At 32.3% G+C, this 23,897-nt stretch overlaps 1 protein-coding gene across 3 annotated transcripts in view; it reads right to left on the minus strand.

Annotated features, from left to right (window-relative positions):
* Positions 1 to 23,897, minus strand: part of Tomosyn (syntaxin-binding protein tomosyn) — a 275,347-nt gene that overhangs the window by 149,051 nt on the left and 102,399 nt on the right. For all 3 annotated transcript variants that reach the window (XR_015038723.1, XM_085808289.1, XM_085808288.1), the window contains exons 9-13: positions 11,011 to 11,086; positions 6,848 to 7,002; positions 3,665 to 3,737; positions 3,321 to 3,471; positions 37 to 104 (exon numbers count right to left, since the gene is read on the minus strand). Coding sequence is in view for 2 of the 3 variants with exons in the window: in XM_085808289.1 (XP_085664415.1) it covers positions 37 to 104; positions 3,321 to 3,471; positions 3,665 to 3,737; positions 6,848 to 7,002; positions 11,011 to 11,086 (523 nt within the window). In the remaining variant the exon portion in view is untranslated. The remainder of the gene's footprint in view (positions 1 to 36; positions 105 to 3,320; positions 3,472 to 3,664; positions 3,738 to 6,847; positions 7,003 to 11,010; positions 11,087 to 23,897) is intronic.

The following is a 23,897-nucleotide window of genomic DNA, read 5'->3' on the forward strand; positions in this document are numbered from 1 at the left end:
CTCTCTCTATATATATATACACACACAACATCTTACCCCGTAATTATGATTTCTGGATAACTTAATGTAGATACACCCCAACTGCCTCCATCAATAGGCCATTCCTGATGAAAACAAATGAATTCAGGATTAGCATAGAAAAATAAACTTCATTATTTCTAATTTTGAAAAAAAAATAATAGTTTGGTTAATAAGTAACTTATATGAAACCACTAGAAATCAGTACGACACGCAAACTTAAATCAATCAATCAGAAAATTACTATTCCTTATCAGCATTTCAAGCCTGTCAACATGAGAAAATATATCTGAATGGTAAGGAAAGCTTTATTCATACAAAACTTAATACACCGGTTTCTGTACTAAGTACAGAACAATCAGAAAAAAGTTATGATAAGGAAAAACTACATGAAAAATATACATGAAATTTGCATAAAATACAACATATATTTTGAGCGTTTAATTGACTGAAAAATACTTCACAAAAATATTTTCACAAAATAAAATTTTCTTCTACAGGGACTTGCCCCAAAACAAATTATGAATGAATGTTCACTCAACAAAGATACGTATAAAAGTTTAGAACATCCCCTCTATACTTCCAAGTAGTGAGGTTTCCATTTTTCACTTCATTATGACCTACATATTCACCTATAAAAATGCCAGCTTAAATAAACGTGTAATCTCCATTGTAAAGGTCTTCTTAAACTCTGATACTAGGATAATAAGCAAGTGCCTAGTCTTCCTCATTCTGAATAATGTCTGACAATATATGCAGCCAATACTTAAACTCATCTTTGAAATGAGACTAGTGAATGGGGAACTCATTTCATATGATTACATATTCAATGCATTCACTCCTTCCTGCAACAAGACGTAAGGCAGCATAAATTACTAGAAAAGAGTCTTCTGCACGAAGATATATTATCATAAGAAATACCTAAAATTTACCCATTTGGAAAAAGCTGAATCACTGTCACACTTACAAAATGATTGTTTGCAGATTTTTATTTATGAGAGGTACTTATATACAGTACAAAGTCCGTAATCCGGACTCGTCGGGACTTGGGCGATTCCGGAATAAGGGTTTTGCTGGATTACAGATCATCAATTTAAATCTGGTAAGATGGCATGCAGAAATTATACAATTAAAAATATAAAACTGTAATTTATGAAATAAAGAGCAATTATGATCTAAAGAGTATCAAAATTTATATAAAAAAAAAGCTTAATATTTATTTGTTTACTTTATTAAATATTTCTTTCAATGTAAGTTGTTTAAGTAGCTTCATTTTTTGTGCTAAACATGCATAACATCAAACGGGCACGCGTAAACGCATTACGTGCATGCGTAAAGCATACAAAAAAAAAAAAAAAAAAACGCTTGTGGCTTTGAGATCCGGAGTGATCAGGATCACTCTGGATATTGGACGTCCATATTACAGACTTTGTACTGTATAAAGGTTTCTCAACAAGTTTCAAGTCTAGCATTCTTGCACAAGATAAATATCAAAATTACCTTTTCATTTTTCTGTATAGTTTTTCTTAAACTTTACCGCACTTAACATAGCAATCAGTTTACATTTGGTTATTATTAAAAAGAAAAAAAAATATTAGTCTTCAAATTCATTCCTGAATGTCATTATTCATATCATCATTGTAACATAAACTATTCAAATGAAGCTTCAGTTTTGGAAACACTCAAGACCAGATCTGGTGAAGATGGTGGCTGCAGAAGAAACTGAAATCTGAAATGTGCAATTACAGTGTCATAAATCACCCAGTGAGCTATATTTCTGTCATGATAAAGTGACTTTTCTGATGATGCTGCCATTGCATTTCCCCTTTGTAGCTTGTTGGAGTTGAGTCAACATGTTAGCATAATAAATATAAAGCTGTTATGCCATTGTGAAACATGTAATCAATCAGTAGAAGTCTCTCATCTCAAAATATGGTGCTTAAAATTTTCCTGGCATATTTCTGGAATCTTAATATGTAGAGTCAGGAGGATCCACTACACTTTTACATCATGCTTTCATTTTATTCTGTGTCATAATGGTAACATATATCTTCTGTCACTAACTATGAATAAAACTTTTATCTGCATTAAGTGTTACACAGGATCACATGATTGATTTGACTGACGGAGTTTAGACTTGTAACATTATTTTTAAGACGAAGAGAGATGAAGTCGCCAAATTAAACAAAAAATAAAAGAGGTTATAGCCAATTAAATTTAAAAGTTTGCTTTCATATTCTATATCTTACATATGTATATATATATATACATATGTAAGAAAGAGTATTAATAGTATGCATCAATTTATTTAAGATTTTATGTAGCAAAATAATACACTGGTTCCCAAAAGTTAAAAAGGTAATGCAAATTCCAGAACAGCAAATAATCTCTGGATTTTACCAGGTGAAATTTACCATTGTCACTGTTAGGGGTATAAAAATATTTAATGATGGCTCATTTGTTCCTTGGAAAATGCATAAATTAGGCACAGAGTTCAAATACTTCATTTGCAGCATTGAAATTGTTTTTGAAATGTACTGCATCTTAGTTTAGAGGACACCTGTAGTAAGATTGGTTCGGTTTCGTTTATTTGATTAAGGCACATCACTTGAGAGCTATTTGCTTAAGATGAGGGATGCCACCATGGAGGACTTTCAAAGGGTAACTAGCTTATATACATATGCTCATGGAGAAAACTACAAAAACACCAAAGCAGCCAGCTTGTTCGTGGGACTCAAACCCTGGACCAAAATACCAGTGTTTAGTGACTTTACTGCTCAGTTACTAGTGAGCCTAACTGTAATAAGTACAGGACAGATTCTTAAGGAAAAAAAGCCCACAGCTTCTCTTAGACACCTTATATCTGCATTTTAATTAATTCAGAAATTTATATTCAAGAAATTAAATGTAGCAGCAGTACGAGTAATTTAATGACATAGTTGAATACAGAGATTGCGAGCTTATTGAAGGATATTATTGGACTTAATTTATATCATACCAAGTCTGACAATCAAGCAACAGAATATCACCAACATGCAGTTCACGTAAAAAAACGCAAGACATAGAAGAATATGTTACACCTAACATATATGTACAACAAATCATATAAAATACATACAGTTACTTCAATTATCAAGTATACAGCAGATCTATAATTACAGTATTTGAATAGTCATGTTCAAAATTTAGTAAATGAGTTTCAAAAAGAATGTCCAGAAATCAATATCTTACAGATGACAGTTAAAAAAAATTATAAAATTATAGACTCTGATTATGTATGTTTCAGTTGAAGAAAATATTACCTTCTCTGAAAAACACTGATTTCTTTTCCCTTTTGAGCCAGTAGAATATAAAGCAGGTATCAGATCATTTGGGCAATCAGCAAAGTATGAGCAACTTGTTACAGGAGATTCATGTAAATCCATTGGATATGGATTTTGATAACAAGGATAGCTAAAAATACACATATCTTTATACTACAAATTTTTCTAAGTATAATATATATGTTCACTTTCATTTCATTAAAAACCTTAATAACACCAGTAATAAACTATTTCATTTCTACGTAGGACAATTGAAAATTGCAAGTAATATTACATGTAAAGTGTAAATATAGGAATATTGATTATATGAAAAAAATACTTACCCAGAACTACTAAGATCTATCACTACTAAATCATTATATAACAAAACAACAATAGCATATGGATCTTGATAATCTGAAAAAGAAAAAAACATAAATAAATATAGGAATTCCTAAAGAGAAAAAAATTTTTTAAATAAATTACCTCTCCTATTCTAGTTGAACACTATTATGCAATAAATATTGACTAATAACCAAAGAATTTTAAGAATGATTATTAGAAGTTAAATAACAATTAACACTCATTGATTTTAAATTATTGTATAAAAGAATATACAGTCAATATCAAAAATATTCACATACTCAGAAACATTTTAATCTTTTCTATTTATCAAGTAAGGCATTTAAAATATGTTTAATTATTATTTTTATTAATAATGAGTATTTCATTATTAATTATTATTATATTTTGTTAATTTTATTAATTATAAGTATTTTTATTAGTTTTAAGAAACTGAAATGACAGACTCCACAGTTTATTTTTTGCATAAAATATGCAAAGTTATATTCATCTGTACTAAAGTCGAGTTTGGACAGTATTCATACACCCTCTGTTGTGTAACTTAAAATGGCATGTTATTGCACTTTACTATTACAATTAACTATTTTGAAAACGTTTATATGTAATTTTCAATGCAATTTGATTTATTTTATGGCTCTAAGGAAAACAACAAAAAGAAAGAAAATTAGTTATTAATTTCGTGAAAGCTATAGTGAAAAACATGAAAAATTTTAGTTAAAAGCTTTGCTATAATTCAGAGTATAATAAAAAATCTGAAAGGTTTCAGATTTTAAATTACGTCCAAAGGGGCTTTTTTTAACGTTTTGTGTGTTACCTTAATTTATTAAATATCATGTCCTTTGCACTTAAACCACAAAATTCAGTTCAATAGCAATGTCGCAAAATAATCTTAAAATGAGCACATCTTTAGAACTTCCGATACGCAGTCTCACGGGCTGGAGATAAAAATGTTTTTCCTGTACAACATTGCCATTGCTCGCTTTGAAATCCTTGAGTTTGTTAATCAAAAATTCGTTAAAGTTTTACAAAATATGAAATTGATAATAAAACAAATTCCAAATTTCAAATTTGGGCTTCCACATGCCTATATACGTAGGAGGATTACGTCATTCAAAATTCGATGGCTCTATGTACTGTTGTTTTATCACAATGCAAGAAATATGCATACATTTATGCAGATTTTTCATTATTTATTTTCTTCAAATATAATGCAGGACTCTTAACATTTGGTGGCAACAGTTTGAAAAATGAAACGGACATTTATAGTGATTCAACGCAAAACTGCAAATCGAAAACAATAGTCCTTCAGGGACAAAGCCCCTTTAGACTAAAAATGTATGAAGTATGTAGAACTTTTGGAAATGAACCTCATAGTGAACATCTTCAGAAACAAACACTGAGATGAAATGACTTTTTTAAGAATAAATAAATAAAACAAAATCCTCATATTTCAGCCTGAAATGTGAGAGAACAAAAATTGTGTATTGCAGTTTCTAGCTCAACAATTAGAATGAACACAAGTTTCTTTGGTGATCTGCTCAGGAAAAGTTCTATGAGTTTGCTCTCAATGCAAAGAAAAGATAATCTTCTGCAAACAAATATCAACCTCTAGAATTTCGGAATAAGGTTATATTAGGAATGATTCTAAATTAAAAACTTTTGCACCTAACGGAAATTTTAAAATATAATGTAAGCAGGGAGAATTTCTAATAAGATGCGACTGAAAAAAGATTTACAAAAAGAATGGGAAAAAAATTAATGCTCAGAAGATTAACAGCAGTCATAAGAACTAAAGGCTATCAGACCAATATTAATTAACTTAAAAATCAATAAATTATGTATTTAACTATTTTGAACATAGTCTATGAATATTTTTGCTCTCTTCAATTAAAACCAAGGTGCTTATTTGTTTTTCTGCTCATATCAAAATAAAAAGAACTTATTACTTTACTTTTTCCTTCACTACGTAATACTTCCAGTATATGAAAATAATATTAAATACTTATTACATCATTCCGCTTGCAAATAAAGATTTTTCAACTAGAATATGAATGCTTTTGATGCTGACTGCAGGTCAGTAGAAATTCACACAAGAAATATGCATAAATACACAGAAGGAAATGCCACCAAGCCTGGTGGAGATGGCTTTTTGTGCTAGTCAGACCTCCAAGTCAATCTGCATTAGGAAGGTCATAGAATGGTCCCAAAAATATGAAATGAGAGTTTCTTTACTATTGGCCTCCCAAAAAAGAAGTTAAAAAAATTACTAGCAGCAGTTCATCTATTTCATAATGTATGGGAAGTCAGGGACTATATGTTACAGTCAAACTACCAAATATCAAGACATAGCTCACAGAAGGAACATCCCATTGAGTGAGAGTTCTTTTAACAGAAAAGGAGGACCTACAACATATTAACTAAGTTATTTCAGTGATTTGATTGGTTTTATGTTATGCACAGAAAAGAAATAATTAAATCCTCATTAACGGATGCTAAATTTGTAAAAGGAAAAAAATTCTGTCATACTTTTTAATTCTTTAACAAACAAAAAATAAAATATTAAGTTGAGCCCATTTTTCTAGTTTTATAATAGTTTATCCTTTTTAATTTGGATCAGAAAGCTAAAAAATCACATAGGAAAATACAGAGACTACAACTACAGAGACTTTTCTTGCAACTAACTTTTCAGAAACAACTCACTTATGAAAACCCACACAATTTAGAATTGCACAGTTCCCTCTAGCACACTTTGCAATACAACTTACTATTTTAAGTATATTTTTAAGTTCTTGTTATCTAAGGTTCAGTCCGAAATATACAGTAAAGAAAATGCTGCTTTAACAAAATACTTTATTATTCAAATAAAGAGAACTAATCACTATTTAGAACACATGAATGTGAATAACATGCATAGTCAATACAGATCTCACAAGCAATATGTCAAAACTGCAAATTAGTCTGGATAAATGTTAAAAGGCATCTATCATAAAAATGAACATAAATTACACAAAATGCATTTCAAAATTATCAATAACTACAAAGGAATGATATGAAATAATGGTGAAATTCTTATAATAAGCACAAAATTAGAATGCATATGTACGGATACAAACACCTGATACTCGCAGATGAGACACAAAATCCAGCTGATTTTGAGAACTCACCGCTTGGCCATGGTGTTTCACACAATGTAATAAAATCAATAATACTGTGTTCCATCTCCAACACTGTAGTTGTTTTTCCATGTATTACAGTGACACAAGGATTTTGGCTTCCCTTGTCAAATGACATCCCACCAGAAAATGTAATGAATGAATCACTAAATAAAAATAATGCAAGAAAGAAGACATCATGATCATCAAAAAATCTACACTGACAATAGAAAGATTATATAACTTTAGAGAGATTAATACTTGAAAACTATAAACAAGCATAAAATATGCACACTGGTAGAACTGGACATCATTCAAAAGTTTATAGTATCATTAAAATTTAAAATCATACAAATTTGTGCTCCATTTATTGAATAAAATATTTAATGCAACAGCTATAACATACTCATTTACCTTTATTGCAAAGAAATATTCTACCAAGAAAATATACCTCACTTCTATACTTTAAAATGCAAATTGACAACTTTCCATTATCATCACATTTATTAATAACCTCATAATATTATATATATAGAAGGATAATTAAGCATTCTTTAGTCCAACAACATAGCAATCACATTCTCTGTAAAATGGAGTACAAGAACAAAAATGGTATTCAGTAGGATTTTACTTTAACTTTGGTAACATCGGTAGAGGTATGTTCTGATCTGTTCCTCTGAAACATTTGAAATGCCTGTGCAGACACATTTTTGCAGGGGGGCCTAAGAGCGATGCGTAGTGAAGGGAGAAAATTATGGCACATGCGCATGACGTCATGTGGGTGACAGTGGTTAGTTCTTGGCGTTTGTTTACATTCGTTGCATTAACAGTCTAATTTGACTTGTGTTGTTAATTTGCTATTATACTTAGTCGGAAGTGGCAAATTGTGCTATAGCGTTGTGTCAGAATTATACACGCCAATACTTTTTTTGGCGGAAAACACTCTTGCAACCAGATAAAATAACTATTTTTTAATGAATTTATGTAGTTTTCATACATAACTGTGATGTAATTTTACATTTATTTTTCATTTTACTGCTATTTTACATTTAAAATTGAAAAATTTCTCATTTTAAATCATTTTTTATCATAACCTTCATTTTGTGAATGAGACTTACATCATAGTGAGATATTTAAACTCAGTTTCATATTTACCAATACTTGAGTACCTGAATGATTAGTTGATAAATATGCTTATTGAACTTCATTCACATGTTTTGGTTACTTTCTTTACATCCCAAACGTAATTCTATGTATTGAAGCAATGTCTGGGTTAAGCAATGTGAACTAAGTAAACTGATACATGCTTCACCGTGAGAAAAGAACAATTTCTCGACCACACTATTATGCAAACTTTGAATGAGTGAGTGACATATTTCCTTCAGTGTCCCCTTAACTTATATGTCTGATGTAATTTAATTGATATGACTAAGTGAACTGACACATGCTTGACCCTGACGGAAAAAAAATCTGTGTATTGTGCTGGAATATAAATAGCGAAAGATTAAGTAATATATTCTCTTCAGTGTTATTTAACTGCTGCATATGTTTTAATTTTGATTCCATATAATTTGTTTTTAATTAGAAGAGAAAAACAAATAATTAAATACTGAAGACTATTTTGAGTATAACTAAAGAGTTTTAAGAAACAACTTGATATAAATACATTAGTAATTAAAAATATTTAATTTCAATACAGGCTGAATTGAAATTAAGATGTAGGGCAAGTTTATTATTATTATTATTATTATTGTGCATTTATGTGTAAGAAATGTATTTTAATTATTCCATTTTTAATATATGGAGGGAAGAATAGGGCATGAAAATCGAAGATTATTTGCTATAGCAAATAAATACGCCAGGATAAATGTTACATAGAAATCTTAGGAGTGTAAGGGATTATAAGAGTGTTTTTAGATAATACTGAAAATATATGCACTTCTGCTGAAATCTGAAGTGACTAAGTATAAGTAAGTGACTTTAAAAGAATGTGATAAATCTATTTAAAAGTATAAGGATGTGATATTAAGAAATTTGTAGAATTTTAGGGTAATTAAATATGAATTTGTTTATTTAAATCTTTTTATATATTTTTTTGCTTGAGTCATGTAATTTAAACTGAAAATCATGATCGTATATTTCTGATGGAATGTCAAAGTTCATTTGTATTAAAAAAAATGCATGAGCAATGAAAATAAATAGGAAAATACTTTTTTATTATGTTATTACTATGGTTTTAGCAGTTATGCCTTCATGTGTTCTATTCAACAAGATTTATTTAACGCAGACAATACAACACAAAAATATTGAAAAATACCTTGTTTTACAACATTTATTTCCCTTAATTAATTTAAATATCGTTTTTCATTTTCTAATGCTTTCCTATAAGAAAAGGAGTAATGTTTACAATTATTTTCAGCATTCGTACAAATTCTGTGCATAAAATAAACATTTGCTTTAACAAAATGCTTAAGCAGAAAGTATATACCCGGTATGTTATTATAACTACCACATATAAAATGATTTTTTTGCTTTAGTTTGCATTTTTTCCATTACCAAAATCATGTAGCAGACGCGGCGACCCACGTGCCTTGTCACCCGGGTGACGTCACTATCAGCAACCAATGGCATGCTTTTTCCGTTCTTGGCCTAACCTTTAATATTGAAAAACCTTGACATTTTTGTTAGAATGGATTTCCTTCCCCCATGCTAACCATAATGCTACAGCATTAAAAATAATCTACTTAAATGATTATTTCTTTCTTGGGGATCTTTCTGTGGTTCCACCCACTCTGTTCAGATTCCTCTTAGAACAGGATTGCAACTGCAAGCATCAATAACTAAACATTGATGCTAAACAAAGGATAGGGAAGGTGAATTCAAATAAAAGAGCTACTTTTAGTGGCTTCAAATGAATGATTGGCATGTCCAGGGGGCAATGCAGAAACATAATTGAGGACAGCACTAAGATAGAAAATGGACGCAGGTGTTTGTGCAACCTGCTGATGTCCGAATGCACATGATTTCAGGCAACATCTCTTGGAAAGATTTAATCTTTACACATAACATATGCTTTTCATTAAAGACTAAATAATATGCATAAAATTTCTGTCAACATGGAATCTTTACACAGCAAAATGAAATGCCAGTTAAAAATTAACACATATATAAAGATAAGTCATTCCTTTCTTTACAGTAACTGGCTAGACTTAATATCAGTTTTAATGGAGTTAAGATTAGAAGACATGCCCACTCTGGCCACAATTTCCCTAGGTTGTTCTGTTTGTTCAATGTAAAGTGAGTTTTTCTTGTTTCAACACATGTTCTTTTGTGTAAATCAAGTTTAAATTACTGCTAATTAAGAAACACTTCATGTTAGTGAAACATCTTAAGTGTACGTAGCCACTGACTTTAAAAAGTTGGCACTTCAGATAACTGTGTTGCTAAATTTTAGATAGTTAAACTGCACTCTCTTTAAATGATTATCTCTGCATCAGGTGTAATGCAACCTGTTTGCAGTTAAGCTGCATTTTATAGGCAATATCTTTCTAGATGTGGTTAAAAGTTCAAGAACAATAGTCTATCCATTTTAGAAAGTTTTAACTTTATTTTGCAAACTAAATATACACGCAAACTATGCAACCAGAAATTTGAAAAAGAAACCAAAGAGGTGACACATAACAGGAAGTAGAAATCACAATACTTAACAGAAAAAAGGAAATAAGATTTTAAAAATTCGTGTATTAAATCTATGCAACACGAATTTTTTTTCTACAGGCAGCACAGAAAAATGTTTGCTCTTTACCCAGAGAAAACAGAGGAATACTGGATTAGTTAGTCATAGAAAAGACCCTAAGGCTATTTGATAAAGGGAAGGGATTGTTTATGAGGCTCTCAGACACATATTTTTTTGACTCGAATCAAACTGGGATGGCTTGAGGTAAAAGTCAAATTGTCACAAATGGTGCCTAAGGTCTCTGATCAACAACAGATTGAACCCATTCTCCCACTCATATTTCATGCAGGTCATATGCCATGAGCTAAATATTGCAGGGAAAATATTACAGCATACATAAAAAATGAATACACTCAGCTATATTGCTTAAATGCATTAAAAATTAGTCTTAACTTTTTTTAATATGTCAGATTAAAATAATTAAAGATAAGAATGCTACCTTCCACGAGCAGTTTTCCATTCAACCTTTGTTATTGCATGACACATTTCTGGATTACCATCTTTAGTTGTTTTAGCTAGAAAAAATTTGAAACATTTTTAATATGAAGATAATTGTTCAACATACAAGAAACAATGATGTTGCTAATTTTTCATTCTTCAGTTCAAGATTTTTAATTTGGATTGCTACATAAGAATACTTTTCCTAAAAAGAAACTTTAAAACAATGAATCAGAGATAACAATGTATTTTATATCACTATGAAAAATAAAGGCCTGATTAGATTCCAATGAAAAGTCAGTAACATAAAAAACATAAGCATTATTCTTCCAAAAGGAACCTGCATATTAAATCCATTAGTGTATATCTCTTCATTAGAAAATGTACAGGAGAGTGAATAATAAAACTGAAACATATGCATCTAGAGTGTAATACTACATTAATATGGTGTAGGCCCTCTTTTAGAGGCTGATGCTATAGAGATACTACATTGAAACAAGCAATAAAAGTCTTGCCCAATCATTAAGTGTATATTTAGCCTTGCAAAAAAGTGGGTAATGTGCTTCCACTTACATTCCCTAGCAAACCCCCCAGATAAGCTCCACTATGTCTAGATCAGGAGATTGTGCAGGATGTGCAAAAGATAGTTAACCTCATTTTCATGTTCATGTTCAGTAGTGTGAAATGGTGCACACTTATCCTGATATACATCACATTCTCCAGGATAAAATGTTTGAACATCTGAGTACACACAGATGTGATATTAAAAATCATCAGTATTCCCAAAGACCATTAAAGACTGCAGCCATATGATCATGAGATAGCTCAATTCTTGTGTTTCTCAAGGAGATCTCTATACTGAAGCTTTCCCAGAAGTTGAAAATACAGTAAAGGTGAACTTATCATTAAACAATACACAATTGTGCACTGTCCCAAATTTTGCATTCCTGTCACTACTGAACCAGCATTTAGCATATGCACTGGTCATGAATGACTGCTACAATGCAAGTCATGAATGTAAACACTAAGCTGGCAATTTTGGTACAATGTGAATCCAGAAAGCTTTTAATTTCAGTCACAGTTTGTAGTCATTGCTTTATATTTTTGGCTACAATTCTTTTTAATATTCTACTCCAATTTGATGAAATTCTTTGCTTTTCTAAGCATACACAGAAGCCTGGACACCATGACCTTTAAAACATCATAAAGATCTGTTCTGTTGGCAATAAATACATTAATCAGAGAAGCACAAAACATTTGCCCTCTTTTGAGCTCTGATATATCCTCAAATAATTCTCTACATTTCTCAATGATGTCTGAATTCAGCACCTGAAATACTGTGAAAAACTCAAACTTTACACTGCCACTAACGATAATTGAAATCATTCAGGTTTCCCAACTGGAAGTGTATATGTTGGTTGGAAACTAAAAGTGTTATGCTCATGAGATGCTATAACTTCATTGTCCAATGTCTGTAGCAAAACTAATGACTATAGTTTAAAATGTAATTATTTAACTGCTCGGCAGTTTTTTTCACAAAAATTCATATACCTGCACGGAAACATATGTCTATATTTTATATACAACCGTATGGCATACAGTGGTGGCCAAAATTGTGAACACTTTTGGAAATTTTTATGTTTTTGAACTTTGTATGCTTATAGAAAATGTTACGTTTTGCAAAATGCAAACTTGTATATATCATTTTAAATAGAAATTATTACTGAATTCAATACAAAACACAATATTCAATTATTTGCAATACAAAAAAAGTTATATGTACTTTAATATTAATAAAAAAACTCAGTTATGAAGTGGTTTGTAATGTCTAGCTTTCCTGGTCAATCACTGTTCTTGTTCTGAGAACCTATCAAATGTTAGTAACTGCCAGTAGAAGCTGACATCATGTTTACACTTGAAACAATTCATTATTTTGCTTTGTTCTGTAGAAGGAGAACCTGTTCCTTATACACTGCAATTACAAGTAGGAATTTTTGTAAAAATTTTTAATATTTAGTCAAGAAGCAATGGCATTAAATAAAAGAGTAGATTGGACACCTAGAAAGAGATGTAATATTATTGTGTTACGAGAAAGTGGTCTTTCCTATGCTGAAATTGCAAGACAGCTGAGTGGTTCAGTGACTACATCTGGAGTCCGAAAGTCTTGTTTACGATATCAGGAGACAAATTCAATAAAAAACAAAGAAGGAAAAGGCCGAAAAAGGTGCACCACATCTATTGATGACAGAAGAATAAAAAGACTATGTCTCCAAGATAGAAAAATGTCATCAGCAGCCATCAGAAGTGATCTGAATGATGCTGGTGTTTCTGTCAGTTCAAGAACAATCAGGAGAAGATTAATAGATGTTGGACTGAGAGGTAGAATTCCACGAAAAAAGCCTTATCTTAATTTTCAGAAACGAAAAGAAGACTACAGTGGGCAAAGGAACACATTAATTGGACAGATGATCAGTGATCACAAGTTATATGGAGTGATGAAACTAAGATATTGTTATTCGGAAGTGATGGGCGAAAATATTCAAGATGTAGAATAGGAGAAGAGCTACATCCTGACTGCATTCAAGCAACTGTGAAGAACCCAGTTAGTGTTATGATTTGGTCATGCATGTCAGCAGATGGTCATCGATGGGACACTGAATGCCAGAAAATACATTGACACTATTCTAGAACCAAAACTTCTACCTTCCATCAGAGATCTCTTTCCCAACAATGCTTCGTTTATTTTTCAGCAGGATTCTGCTCCTTGCCACACGGCCAAAATATCGAAAGAGTGGTTTTGTACAAAGAGCATTAAATTGTTGTCATGGCCAGGAAACAGTCCTGACCTCAATCCCATCGAAAATTTGTGGCACCGTTTGAAAACTCTTGTCCGAATGAGCAACCATCAAATAAAAGGGAACTAATTGAGACTATAATTGTTTTCCACAGGTCGTTTTAATTGAAAACGTTGCTTTAATTGAATATGTTATTAATGATATAAACAATTCTACACTTAATAAAGCTATTCTTTATGGTTGTAAAACGTTGGCAGAATTACAGGAAAAACTTCAGATATATGAAAAAATTAAATTAGATAACGATAAATATAAAGCCGTTAAGCCTAATTCTAAAACCAAAGGCGACCAATTGAAAAACAAAAATTCATTGCTATAACTGCGGAAATCTTGGTCACATGGAGAATTTCTGCAAAAAAAAGAGCAACTGAAAAAATTCTTTTGTTGTAATTTATTTGGACACGTAGCTGCAGAATGTACAAAAAATGAGACAAATGTAAACAATTTTGGTGAAGTGAATCATATATTTGTAAACAAGCAGTTAAATGATACATAATGTGAGCATTATTTTAAAAGCTCTTATTGATACATGAAGTGACAGAAATATAGTATCGAAAAATATTTATAAAGTAATTGGTTCACCTAATGTTACTTCTACCGATTTGGTTCTAGTAGGCTTTGGTATAAAGTAAAACCTACTGGTTATTTTAAAGGTTCCATACGAATCGATGATTATGAAATTAAATCAAATATTTATGTTGTACCTAAAAAAAAAAAAAAAAAGAAAAGGGGGAAAAAAAAGAAAAGGAAAAAAAAAGAAAAAGAAAGAAAGAAAATGCTGTTATTCAAAATGAATTGCTTTCGCAAATGGAAATTATTATAAGCAAGAACAGCATATCTAGGAAAATAGTATTATGAAAATGAACCGAATGTAATGTATATAAATGTTGATTAAGAAAATGAGTCAGATAATTGTTCGCATATTAATAAAGTACATAATCCAGAAGTAAAATACTTAATTCAAAGTTATATTGCTAATAAAACTGAGAACCCTGCAGAAGAAACAGATGCTGTTGAAGATGAATTAATGGAAGAGGAGTCTCAGGAAGAAAAAAATTGTATTAAATGTAGAAAAGGAAAATTGCAAAATGTAGAGGAAGGGAAGAATTCCTACAGGAGAAAGAAAAAAAATCCACCTAAGAAAGTTCAGGAAATTAATGACAGTAAAAAAATTAATGATTCCCAAAGGCCAAAGAGTTCTAAAAAAAAAAAAAAAAAAAAGAATTCAGAATCAGAGAAACTTGTTGAAGATAATGAAACAGAAATATCAACAGTAAAAACGAGTAAACTTCAAGCTGAAGAACTGGATTCTGGTATGTTTGAAAAAACCTAAAGGAAGACAAGCCAAAAGAAAAACTACTAATATCGGAATGCATATTATTTTAAAAGATGACCAACCTATTTCTTTTATACCCAGACGTTTACCAATGAGAGATAAAGAAAGTGTCCAACTAAAACAGGAAAAAACTATTTTACAAATGGATTTGAATGCTCATGAACAGCAAATTAGATCTCAGGAAAGAAAACTTTCTATATCAGAATAGACTGTAGAAATGTTAGAGAAACAACTATCAGATGCCCAGAATGAAGTAGAAGCTGCAAAATTTCAGATGAAAACCAAAGATAAAATCTTCTCTGAGCAAGAAAAAGAAGTTCAACATGTTAAACTGACAATCCAAGAAAAGCTAGCTTTAGGAAAGGAGCCCATGAGAAAAATTATGGAGAAGAGATTATTTGCTAAACAAGCAGAATTGGAAAGAAAAATGTGTATCACTGATAAAGAATTTCGCCAGCTGCAGGAAATTCTTAATGCTGATGATTGGGAATATTATGGAGACCTGTGGGATGCTGCTACTGTTCCAACACCATTCATCTAGTGTGACTTCAACTTACAAATCAACTAAACCTAAGACAAGGTTATATAAGAGGCGTAAATCTTCCCTTGATGAACCTTCAGTCCCTGAAACAAGATTTTCTAGAGCAAGATCAGCTCTTAATTTTATATCTGGATTTGGCAAGTAGAATACTTCCACTTTTCAGGCAGATACCAATTATATTTTGGGAAAAGAAAATATTATTGATGATTGAAAGAAAATATTATTGATTGAAAGAAAATATTATTGATGATTTAGTAGAATCAAAAGAATGCAATTTGGATCAAACTGTAAGTTAGGCCCATATAAGATTATCACAACAAAGAATAATGACACTTATGATGTCATTTAATGCACTTATGATGACACAAGATGGAAATCATGAAGGACCCACAAAAGCAACTGCATGCGCTGAATACACTAAACAATGGACCAAAGCAGAAGACATATAGAATAATACTGATTATGGTATTTAAAGTTGATGACCTATGATACAACTCATAACCGAACTGTGATTTTTCACCTAATAATTACTATTATTTCAGTTAATTTTATTTTTAAGATGAAATGAACTTTTCCAAAAATGTTAAAGATTGAAGATATTTTTCATTTTAGATGAAGATTTTTTAAAAATAGAAGGGATTATTGACGATGCTATTGTTGCAAAGACGAAGGACAATTAACATGTTTTCTTTCAATATTGTCCTTAGCATACAATCTCCCCCTCTCCCTTCGTATTCCTTTTCAGGTTTCGGTTTATTCATGATAATGGTTTCTTTTACCAAAGACAACGATTATGCAAGATGATGACCAATGATATAAAGAATAGAATAATGTCGTCGAGGTCGATGCATAGCAGGAAGGCCGAATGTGGGATTATATTTTTCCTTGTGAGCTATCTAATTATTAACTGTTTACTGCACAAGTTAAATTAATGGAACTCTCGCTGCTTTGTTTTACGAAAAAGAGATAAGCGATGCTCAGTTAATAGATGAACGAGGTCATATACAAATTAATGTTTCATTGAATGTGTTATTGAATTGTGCTTGCCCAATACCAGAACCCACAAATACACACATCGAAAGCCGAAACATTATGACCACCTCTTCAGTAACACATCGCATGGCCTCTGGCCTGCAAATGCCACAAGTTCTTGGTAGATGACTGGAAACAGGTTGTAGCAGATGTAAGCAGTGATTACACAAAGTCCAGATATTCTGACAATGGTGGTGTTTGAGCTCTGAGCTGTCGCTCCATGACATCCCGAATGTGCTCTATCGGGTTAAGATCCGGCAAGTTAGGTGGCCAGGACATTAATTGGAATTCATCCTTATGCTCCTCGAACCACTCCAACACAATTAGAGCCATGTGAGATGAGGAGTTGTCTTGCTGGAAGATTCCATTTCCAGTTGGGAAGACAGATGCCACTTACGGGTGCAATTGATCCACAATTATGTACAGATATTCCGCAGCTTTCATGGCCTGTTCTACCACAACTAAGGCTATCACAGCTGCCCATAAGAATGCCCCAAAGCATAATAGCACCACCAGCCTTTGTACGACTTGCTGTTCAGGGGAGAAGCAACTGTTTGCCTGGATGACGACGTACCCTGACATGACTATCGATATCATAAATAAGAAATCATGATACATCCGAATAGGCAACTGTCTTCCACTTATCCATGGTCCAGCCTTGATGCTCCTAATTTATAATTTTTTACCTAATTACTAACCAAATTTGTAATTTGTTTTGCTTCATAATTTGTAAGGTATGAATGTTTTCGCAGATTTCATCTTCCCATTAGTTCCTGTATCTACACCTTGTCCTTATTATATTTGTATGCTTAACATATACCATAATAGTGACAAATAGCTAAAATAAGTATTTGAATAAGCAGAAGTACATAACATATTACGAATTTGCAAAGGTCTTGGCAATGTAGCATCCACAGCATCATTTTCAATTTAAAAAAATTGTATAACTGCCATTACACATTATAATTATGAGCACATTACACTCGACAATGTCAGTACCTCTTTGCAAGTAACAGCAACTTTGCAGTGCTCAAGATAAGCAGTTATCAGCATTTTCTCATTAGTCTCAACAGTCCTCACCATGCACTTTCTTTCCATGTTCTGGTCCTTCTTTCAGTGTTCCTAACTTCATGTAGTCAATTCCTGGAGAACACAGTCCTAAGCTTCAGTCTTTTTCTCTTTTTTTCTAATTCCATCGATGGGATCCAACAGGCTGAAGAGTGCCCAACCCAGTGAGCCACTTGTTCTGTTCATGGTGAAAAGAAAAAGTCTCAATGTTCCCGGGTCCACTGTCAGAATAGTTGACGATGACACTTGGTTAACAGAGGCATATAAGTGAGACATCTGCTGTGCAGTCCCATAGCCAACAGTTGCCACTGAACGATGCATTCTGAAACACTTGCACTTGGACCTGCATTGTATTGGGCTGTCAGCTAAGCCAGTCTGGTGCCAACTTTGCAGTACCAAGTGGGACAACCTCTAGCATCCTTTTTCTTTGATGACACGTTGATGTCCAACACCTTGGCAACTACTGCTGGTTTCACTGTCATTTATCCACTTTGCATAAATACTAACAACAGCCCATTGTGAACAGTCTAAGAGTCGGAGATACTCATTCCGAGTTTTCGGGCAATTACAATCTGCCCTCTATCAAATTCACTTAGTCAAGCAGCCTTTCCCGTCACTCGCACAAGTGTAAAAATGATTGATTCCTTACCTTCTCCAGCAGCAGTTAAATAGTACCATTCCCACTTAATCATGTACTCTCCATGTCATCCAGACAAGTTCTTTGAAAAATGTCAGGATGGTTATAATGTTATGGCTCATCAATGTATAAGTATGTATGTAATCTGTTCCTTGGAGATGGCATATGAAAACATTTTTCTAATTATATATATATATATATAATCAAGACTAATTAAATAATTAAATAAAACAATTAAATCAAAATTTTTTGACAGTTAGCAGTCTAACAGGAAAAATATATATCAAATTTGGAAAGAAACACAAAATAATTTAATAAAATAACATGATAACATTAATACGTATAATAAAACAAATGGTTGAAAATTCTTTAATCCTTTTCAAGAATCCGAAAAATATTCAACAGAACGATATTTCTGAATTATATCTGGATGATAATAAATTCATGAAATAAATTAAAAGAAAGTTCCAAATGAAAAATTACCTAAAATAATGTAAGGCCACTTATTTTTTATAATGCAAATAAAGAATGCAACGAAATAGAAGATAAAAAAAATATTTTTAGTCTTTTTTATAACACAATGATCTCCTGCGATATTGCGCAAAATTTACACAAGAATTTTCGGTATTAGATACCAGAGAAACAACCAGTTACTAGAAGCAATAAGCTACAATAATACTTATCAAAACTTCTAAATAATTAAGACACAATAACACGCCGAATAAATACTAATTCAGAAGACAAACAACAAAAATCATCGTTATATTTACAAAATTTCCACAGGACTAGTTTCGATGGTTTTACCGAACCACCATCCTCAGCTGCAAAACCGCAAATGAACAAGATAGGAAAAAATGATTAGATAAGATAAGAAAGACTGGAGAAGAATAAGCAAGTGGTGCCAACTGTTGGTGAAACCAGAACTAAAACATAATTTCTTTAAAGGCCGAAGGCAAATTTGGATTGGAATTAGGATCGTTAACTAGAACAGAAAGATTTTTATGAATGTGAAATGCCTCTAGAAAATCCAGTTCTCCAATGGAAGATGTTTTTTGAATAATTTTGGCAGCAGAAAAATTGAAAGTGTGATTTTCGGACCAACAATGTTGCGCAACAGAAGACTTCTGTGTTTCCTGTTTTCTAACATATGCCTTATGTTTCTTGACGCGAAATTTTAAGGCTCTCTTAGTTTGGCCAATGTAAATTAAACCACAATGGCAAGGAATCCTATAAATACCCCAGGAATTCATATCCGGAATGGGGTCCTTAAGTATGGAACTCGGAATTTTATTGATGGGAGAATAAACAACCCTAAAGTTAAATTTCTGCAAAATATTTGCAACTTTATAGCTAATTGATGGAAAGAAGGGAATGACAACATAATTTTTATAATCTCCTAAAACAAGAGTGTGCCTTTTAGTGTGTTGAGATGAGAATTTTTTAACTGCTTGATTAATAATGTTCGGTGAAAAGCCCCTGTCAATAGCTATTGCTTTTAAATAATTTAGTTCTTCATCAAGGGCTAGTTTGGAGGAGCAAACTTGAAGAGCACGGAAAACATAGGAATAAAATGAAGCTAACTTTTGTTTAGTCGGATGACATGATTTAAAGTGTGGTGGAAGGCAAACCGATGAAGGCTTACGGTAAACTGTAGTCCTGAAGTTGGATGTGTTACGTGTGACCAGAATGTCGAGAAACGGAAGAGAATTGCAAGTCTCAAGTTCAAAAGTGAACTGAATAGCAGGATCAATAGAATTCATTGTTGAAAGAACTTTATTTAAATCATCTTTATTACCTTTAAACAGGGTAAAAGTATCGTCTACGTAGCGGAACCATGCCGGGATGTTTAAAGATTTTAAACAATTTTGATTCATAATAATGCATGTAGATATCAGCCAGGATGGGACTGAGGGGGCTTCCCATGGCTAATCCCTCAGTTTGCTTGTAATATTTATTTTGGAAAACAAAATGTGTTTGTTTCAAACAGAGTTGAGTGAGAGAAATTAGCTCATCAATTTCGATGCAAGAGAAATGAAATTTGCGAAGTCTGGTTTCTAGACATCTTAATGCACCCTCCACCGGGACATTGGTGAATAATGATTTTACATCAAAAGAAACCATGAGTAAATTACTAGGAGAAATGTTTTTAACCTTTTTTACAAATTCTATTGAATTTTTTATGGTGTAAATGTTATTGTCTAAGAGAGTGGAAAATCTAGAAACCAAATATTTAGCTAATGGATACGAGGCAGTACCTAAATTTGATACAATAGGGCGGAAAGGAATACCACTTTTATGAATTTTGGGAAGAGCATATAATCTGGCACAATTCGCAACAGATGGGATAAGCGAATGTTTTAAGTTGCTTGAAATGATTTGCGAAGATTTGACCGCAGTTTTTATTTTTGACAAGTCGGAAGGTGAAGGATCTTTAGGGATCGGATTATATGGTCCTTCGTTTAAGAGTTTAGTGACACCATCGATGTAAGTGTTCTTATCCATGACGACTATCTGGTCACCTTTGTCGGCCTTTGAAATGATAACATCCGGGTTAGAACGAATTTCGCGCATTGTAGCTCTTTCTCTCGCAGTTAGATTTGGTTTCAAAGGTTTATTATTGAATTTCACATTATGAGCGATAAGATGCCTAATCATTTCTTTCTGTGAATCTGAAACTTTACTGAACTTTACTGAAGCTTTTACGATAGGAGCCAAAATCTTTGGAATCAAGGGTTTACAGGTTTGTGAGAAGTTAAAATTATATTTTAGAATTCTCTCTTGTTCTTCTGAAAGACTAACATTAGAAATATTAACTATTGGCTTGATGTTTACAATAGGAAGATTTTTTGAACTACTTGAACTGGAAGACTGTAAAAGGAGTTTTTCGAACTTAACCGCAAAGGTGTTTTTATGACGGTTAACTGCATTCTCCGTTCTAGACCAAGACTTTTGTTCAAGGGCAGTGAATTTTGGATATGATTTAGCGAGTTTCAGAAGAAGATGATTTCATGCATTTTGCTTACAAACGTTTTGTTTTCTATTCATTTCAGTGAGGGATTTTTCTGCTGTTTTGTGTGTGCTTTATTATTGCTTAGTTAATTTAGTTTGATTTTCTGCATTGTTTATCATGCCCTCATCCGTTAATCGTTTCACTAAATTACGCCTGAAACGGCGAAAATTCCTGAATCATCTTGACTTTTTACTTAAATGTAAATGTAAAAAATTGATCCCAAATTTTATTCAAATCAAATCTAATCAAAAACCTTCAAGTCGCGTTTCAAGAATTCTGTTAAATTGCAAGCTTGCCTTACTTCGGTCCGTCATAAGGGATACACGTCAACAATTGTCCAAAATTGAACATGAACTCTATAAGCTTCATCTGGAACTCGCTAAATCATATCCAAAATTCACTGCGCTTGAACAAAAGTCTTGGTCTAGAACGGAGAATGCATACCGTCATAAAAACACCCTTGCAGTTAAATTCGAAAAACTCCTTTTACAGTCTTCCAGTTCAAGTAGTTCAAAAAAATCTTCCTATTGTAAACATCAAGCCAATAGTTAATATTTCTAATGTTAGTCTTTCAGAAGAACAAGAGAGAATTCTAAAATATAATTTTAACTTCTCACAAACCTGTAAACCCTCGATTCCAAAGATTTTGGCTCCTATCGAAAAAGCTTTCAAGTTCAGTAAAGTTTCAGATTCACAGAAAGAAATGATTAGGCATCTTATCGCTCCTAATGTGAAATTCAATAATAAACCTTTGAAACCAAATCTAACTGCGAGAGAAAGAGCTACAATGCGCGAAATTCATTCTAACCCGGATATTATCATTTCAAAGGCCGACAAAGGTGGCCAGATAGTCGTCATGGATAAGAACACTTACATCGATGGTGTCACTAAACTCTTAAACGAAGGACCATATAATCCGATCCCTAAAGATCCTTCACCTTCCGACTTGTCAAAAATAAAAACTGCGATCAAATCTTCGCAAATCATTTCAAGCAACTTAAAACATTCGCTTATCCCATCTGTTGCGAATTATGCCAGATTATATGCTCTTCCCAAAATTCATAAAAGTGGTATTCCTTTCCGCCCTATTGTATCAAATTTAGGTACTGCCTCGTATCCATTAGCTAAATATTTGGTTTCTAGATTTTCCACTCTCTTAGACAATAACATTTACACCATAAAAAATTCAATAGAATTTGTAAAAAAGGTTAAAAACATTTCTCCTAGTAATTTACTCATGGTTTCTTTTGATGTAAAATCATTATTCATCAATGTCCCGGTGGAGGGTGCATTAAGATGTCTAGAAACCAGACTTCGCAAATTTCATTTCTCTTGCATCGAAATTGATGAGCTAATTTCTCTCACTCAACTCTGTTTGAAACAAACACATTTTGTTTTTCAAAATAAATATTACAAGCAAACTGAGGGATTAGCCATGGGAAGCCCCCTCAGTCCCATCCTGGCTGATATCTACATGCATTATTATGAATCAAAATTGTTTAAAAACTTTAAACTTCCCGGCATGGTTCCGCTACGTAGACGATACTTTTACCCTGTTTGAAGGTAATAAAGATGATTTAAATAAAGTTCTTTCAACAATGAATTCTATTGATCCTGCTATTCAGTTCACTTTTGAACTTGAGACTTGCAATTCTCTTCAGTTTCTCGACATTCTGGTCACATGTAACACATCCAACTTCAGTACTACAGTTTACCGTAAGCCTTCATCGGTTTGCCTTCCACCACACTTTAAATCATGTCATCCGACTAAACAAAAGTTAGCTTCATTTTATTCCTATGTTTTCCGTGCTCTTCAAGTTTGCTCCTCCAAACTAGCCCTTGATGAAGAACTAAATTATTTAAAAGCAATAGCTATTGACAGGGGCTTTTCACCTAACATTATTAATCAAGCAGTTAAAAAATTCTCATCTCAACACACTAAAAGGCACACTCTTGTTTTAGGAGATTATAAAAATTATGTTGTCATTACCTTCTTTCCATCAATTAGCTATAAAGTTACACATATTTTGCAGAAATTTAACTTTCGGGTTGTTTATTCTCCCATCAATAAAATTCCGAGTTCCATACTTAAGGACCCCATTCCGGATATGAATTCCTGGGGTATTTATAGGATTCCTTGCCAGTGTGGTTTAATTTACATTGGCCAAACTAAGAGAGCCTTAAAATTTCACGTCAAGGAACATGAGGCATATGTTAGAAAAAAGGAAACACAGAAGTCTTCTGTTGCGCAATATTGTTGGTCCGAAAATCACACTTTCAATTTTTCTGCTGCCAAAATTATTCAAAAAACATCTTCTATTGGAGAACTGGATTTTCTAGAGGCATTTCACATTCATAAAAATCTTTCTGTTCTAGTTAACGATCTTAATTCCAATCCAAATTTGCCTT

The sequence above is a fragment of the Stegodyphus dumicola genome, chromosome X1, assembly GCF_044657685.1.
Source record: "Stegodyphus dumicola isolate Sdum_Otavi_A_Nest chromosome X1, ASM4465768v1".
NCBI classification, from domain to species: domain Eukaryota; kingdom Metazoa; phylum Arthropoda; class Arachnida; order Araneae; family Eresidae; genus Stegodyphus; species Stegodyphus dumicola.